This window comes from Sapajus apella, unplaced genomic scaffold, assembly GCF_009761245.1.
Source record: "Sapajus apella isolate SASKATOON/1434 unplaced genomic scaffold, GSC_monkey_1.0 scaffold56, whole genome shotgun sequence".
NCBI classification, from domain to species: domain Eukaryota; kingdom Metazoa; phylum Chordata; class Mammalia; order Primates; family Cebidae; genus Sapajus; species Sapajus apella.
Window position 1 is genome coordinate 15,344,411 of NW_022436996.1, and position 5,239 is coordinate 15,349,649.

Here is a 5,239-nt window from a genome sequence, read left to right on the forward strand (position 1 = left end):
ACTGGGTTTCCTAGTTCCTAATTAATATTCTTTTATCTATATCACAATGGTCCACAAATACTTTGAATTGTGTACACTTATAACAACATTTGTCCAATCAGAAACAAAATGAGAAAAACAGCAAAGTAGTATGAACACATGTAGCACATGTTCTTTTCACAGAAGTTTCTTTGGGATGAAGTATTGTATTTTCAGATTCAGTCTTTTTTTTTTTTTATAATGGAGGAGTGTGTTTGATGTCTTTATTTGAAAATAATGTAAAAGTTATTGAAAAGAAAATGAGATCCTTCACTTCATTTTCCAAGCAATAATTTTATGGCTAAACATTTCTTTTGAGAATACTTCTTTAGGAAATGCTTACTTAAGTATTTCATGAGCCAGATCAAAATGAGGTGCATTTTTTTTCAAGTCATATCTCTTTTTGACCCATGTTCCATTACCCAGATGAGTCAATATACTGCTTACCAGAAGGACATTTGGCTGTTTTCAAAAATCAACTTGACTCTCAAAGGACAAATAATTTCTACTTCTTGATACATTCAAGAAAATTTGCTCTAAATCTGAAGGTATTTACTAAGGAGTAGTTTTAAAAGGCTTGAATCATGGCAACAATTATAGAATAAGTGTATATCTGCCCTTTGGCTTCTATGAAGTGAAAGTAGTGCTGGATACATAAATGTAATCTGACAGGCTTGTTTAAAATAAATCTCCTGTTCCTACTGTGGTATCTAGTATAGGATGTATATTACACATACTTGAACTTATAAGTAAAGTTGCATTAAGAATTCTTCATAAGGGATTATATCATTGTTCTATTTTGCTAATAGATAATCAACTCCCCTTCACCACTACTCTCTACTCTTGTAATTAACAACTATAGATAATTAGGGTTTGCCTAAAACTTTGGAGTTGGGGTAATAGGCAATGGGGATGCAACTTAGAAAACAGAAAGCTGCCTTAAGTTGTGGGAGTTTTTTATGGAATATGAAATATGAGGCACAGAAAAAAGCTTATGTAGAATATCTAGTTTAGGAGTTTCAAATTATGTATAGAAGACTTCCACTGATAAAATTAATGGTAGCCCTTTGACAGTTTTCTGAAGAAATGAATGAATGCTTAAAATGTTACCAGTTAAAAATGGTTATTTCAGAAATTCTTTTTAAAACTTCAACTGTGTATCTTTATTACAATCCTTCATAGGAAGTTCTATCTCATTTAGTACAATATTATGTATTTATCTTACATTTAATATATTGATATTTATTTCATGATTTTTCAAGGTTTCAAATTGCTTTATTGCCTGAAATGGTTTGAAAATATACAACATAGTAGTCTGCTTTATTTCAGAGTTAAGGAAATTGAGGCTCCAAGGTAAAATGACCTGCTGTCACGTAGAAAATTAGGATTAGAATACAAATGTTTTCTTTCTACTAAAAACACTTCTATCATATATGAAAGTCAAAATGATAAAAAGATACAGTGGGAGAGAAAAAAACAACAACAACTTGAAGCACTCCTTCAGTGAGGTATGGGGAAAAGGAAAGGGGAGGAAGAGGATGAATAAAGAAGTTAGAAGAAAGCTTCACTGGGCAGAATTGAGGAAGCCAAGACTAGCGAAGGTGTAAAAGCATGTCTAATTCTGAGAGAAGAACATCGTCTTGAACTCACAGATATCACACACATTGTAGCTCCAGGTGGAGACAGAACACATGGTATCTGCTGAGACAGTTTGGTAGGGCAGGTTGGCTAGTTTCACATAGTCATTGAGTTCAGCCTCTCTTTTCAGCTTGATTAACATGATGTCATGATCAATAGAAGTGATTGAGAAGCGTGGATGATGAATCATCTTCTCATAGCCAATCACTTGCAGATGCTTTTCATTGGAGTCTGCTGGGATTGTAACCCCCAATATCACCCGAAGCTTCCTGCAACAATATAGATGCTTATGAGAGGACTTAACAGAGATAGCTTCCCCATCCTTATGAGCCTCTATTATCCCTCCCCACAGACCTTTTTCTGTACCCTCGTATGTCTTGCAAAGGCTTTCCTAATTCCACTTAATTGGGAGATGGCCTCAGGCGGGGGTGAGGGTCTGTGCCCAACCTGAGAACCCGAAGAATGGAGTGCCTTTGAGGGCTTATTGCTCACGGTAAATTGCAGTGTGCAGCTGTGATCACCCAAAGAGGGTGGATCAGGACTCCAGTGCAAGGCAAGTAGTCAGATTTCAAGTAGGCCAAGTAAGGGGGAGTGGAGCTGACTGTGTAATCCGGATTAAAGGCCGAAGCAACTGGAAAGAGAGGCATAGACAAGAAATTCCAAGATTTCTCAGTCATCGCTAGAAAAACTTCAGGAAAGTCATTTAATAGGCTCCAAGTTCCCCTCCCCCTTTTCTCCAGCAACTTTATCTATAAACTAAATCTGTAAAATGACTTACTTTGTTCTAAAACATGAAGAAAATGATATATGGTAGAAACCTATCTCTTTCAAAAAAATAAAAATAAAAGGTGTTTGGCTTTTTCATTGTCAATGAAATCTTTTAAATTAAATGTTAAACTTTCATAAATATCTTCCACAATTTAGTGGGTTCTATGCTAAATCAACTCATTTTTTTTTTTTTTTACTATTTTTACCAATTTTAGAATGCTTTAATAAGTCTTAAAGAATTCTTATTTGGAACACTTTAATAAGTCTTATCTTTTTTCCCCAACAATAAGTCAAGACAGAATAATACAGGTGCCACGACAAGAGCAGACCAAATGCTAAGAGTCTGAGGAGGGGAAAAATAATTATTGTTTTAAAAAATATACATTGAGCACCTAGTATGTGTCAAGCTCTGTTTTAGGGGCTTGGGCTATACAGTGAACAGAATAGATGTCCCTGCTCTCATATATTACAATGAATGGAGATATTCAGTAATAATAAGTACAACACACAGGTAAACTATGTAGGATGTTAAATGGTGATTAGTTCTATGGAAATAAAAGTAGGAGTGGGAAAGAGAGAAAGGCATTACCAAGTGTGTTCTGGGGGAGAAGAAGGGGTATCATGTAGTATTTGTTTGTTTGTCTGAGATAGGATCTCACTCTGTTGCCCAGATTGCAGTGCAGTGGCAAGATCATGGCTCACTGCAGCTTCAACCTCTTACGCTCAAGCAATCCTCCTGAACAGCCTGGACTACAGGTGTGTGCTACCACATCTAGCTAATTTTAAAATATTTGAATGTTTATTGTAGAAATGGAGCCTTGCTATGTTGCCCAGGCTGGTCTCAAACTCTTGGGCTCAAGTGATCCTCCTACCTCAGTGTCCCAAAGTGCTGGGAATATAGCCATGAACCACCACACCCAGTCTCAGGTAGTATTAAACCAGTCATCAGAGTAGAACTTCATGGGCAATGTTGAACAATAACATGAAGACAGGGGAAGTTGCATAAGCAAATATCTGGGTGAAGGGACTCCAGGCAGAGAAAACAGCTGCAAGGAAGGTCCTGAGGCTTGTGTCAGTTACATCACAGAGGCCATGGCTGCTGACCCAGAGTCAGTGAAGGGGAACAGAGCAGGAAAGGGGCTCAAAGGTGGGTGGAGGGTTTTGTAGAGCAGTATAAGAACTTGGACTGTTTTCTGAGTACAAATGGAACCACTCAAGGATTTGTGCAAAGGAGTGATGACAGTCTTCTCATGGAGAACTTGTAGACTGTGGAAGCATAGAGGTAGAGGGGTCTGTTAGGAGAATAATTTGCTAACCCAGGCAGGAGGTGGTGGCTTGGACCATTATGAGCAGTGGAAATGGTGAGATGTGGTTGGATTTAGGATATGTTTAGAAGATAAAGCCAACAAGATTTTTCTAAGAGATCAAATGTGGGGTAGGAGAGAGAGAGAATTTATGAGTAACTCTGGATTTATGCCTGAGTAACCGGAACTGTGCCAGGAGATATCTGATTCTTCAATATTCTGCTGTGTTTTCTGCAGTGCAGAATATCAGTCCTGTTGCAGGCAGGTCCAGGGTCAGGTATTAGGAGTGGGTCTGGTATTTGAGTGACAATGTCCACATCTCACCCAAAAGCACACAAGCAATCCTCCTGCAGCGGGCAGGTAGGCAGGCACTGTCACGGGAGGAAACTTAGTGGGAACAGGGCAGTAGGGAGAGACAGAGAAGCATCCTACACTTGAATTCTGGAATGACACCTCTCGCCATTACCCATCTTTCATGCTTTACCCAGGATTTCTCTTTGGAGAGTAAAGAGACAAATATGCACACACTCACCAGTCAGATTCAAGAGAGCCCAGAGGATAAACTTCATGATGATGTTGAACACCCAGTTCAGCTCCAGTTTCTAGAAAACATGGAAGAGACAGAAAAAGACTAAATGAAATAAAGCAAGATTCTAGAATTGGAAAAATATATCATCTGAATTCTTTCAGTAGCAGGATTCAGTTTTAGAAACAGTGTCCATCACTCAGAGGAGGGTGTAGTGTCATCTTTCAGAGAGATAAGAATAGAGGTTAAGTGATTGGTCCCCAGTACAGTAGAAAATAGTTCTGGAATTCAGAGTTCTGCCCTCTGTCTTCAGGGAAGAAAGTACCACAGCTAAGAGAAGTTGAAGTTCACGATGTCTCTACAGCTGACTCCTGTGTGGTCTCCTTTTTGTCAGCCTCAGGAGGCAGGTGCCCCTCTAAACTATGTGTGGGCTGCTGCCCCTCCTGTCTGTGTGATGCTAAACCCTACTGTGTGATGCTATTTTTCTTTGGTAGACATAATGTAGCCCTCTGGAGCTGACATTGCTTCCTCTGTCTGACATTAAACTCCGCTTTGAAATACATTAACCTTTTCCTTCATGTCGCTATCCATCCATTTCTTCTGTGAACCAACCTGCAAATTATTTATCTTGTGTATCTAACTTGTGCCAGGATCTGTGCTTGCTGTTGGGATTGCCTCAATTTAAAGACTCCTTCCCTACCTTCCAAGAGTTTAGAGACTAATGGGAATGATACTTAAGCAGATGGTTATGAAACAAAGTATTCAGAGATAAAAATTGAGGTATGCCATAGACTAGGTAAAAATATTTGCAAAACACATATCTGCTAAATAATTCATGTATAAGAGAATAGGAAAATTCAACATTAAGAAAACAAACAACACAACCTAAAAGTGGACCAAAGATTCTTACCAAATGTTTTAGTCTGCTTGGACTACTATAAAAAAAAATAAAAATAAAATAAAAACTACAGTCTAGGTGTCTTAC

The 5,239-nt window shown here is 38.2% G+C and overlaps 1 protein-coding gene across 1 annotated transcript in view; it reads right to left on the reverse strand.

Moving 5' to 3' along the window:
* Positions 1–4,297, reverse strand: part of PRSS58 (serine protease 58) — a 5,472-nt gene extending 1,175 nt beyond the window's left edge. The window contains exons 1-3 of the mRNA XM_032245225.1: positions 4,261–4,297; positions 2,149–2,287; positions 1,669–1,925 (exon numbers count right to left, since the gene is read on the reverse strand). Of these exons, the coding sequence (XP_032101116.1) occupies positions 1,669–1,925; positions 2,149–2,287; positions 4,261–4,297 (433 nt within the window). The remainder of the gene's footprint in view (positions 1–1,668; positions 1,926–2,148; positions 2,288–4,260) is intronic.
* Positions 4,298–5,239: the final 942 nt, after the last annotated feature.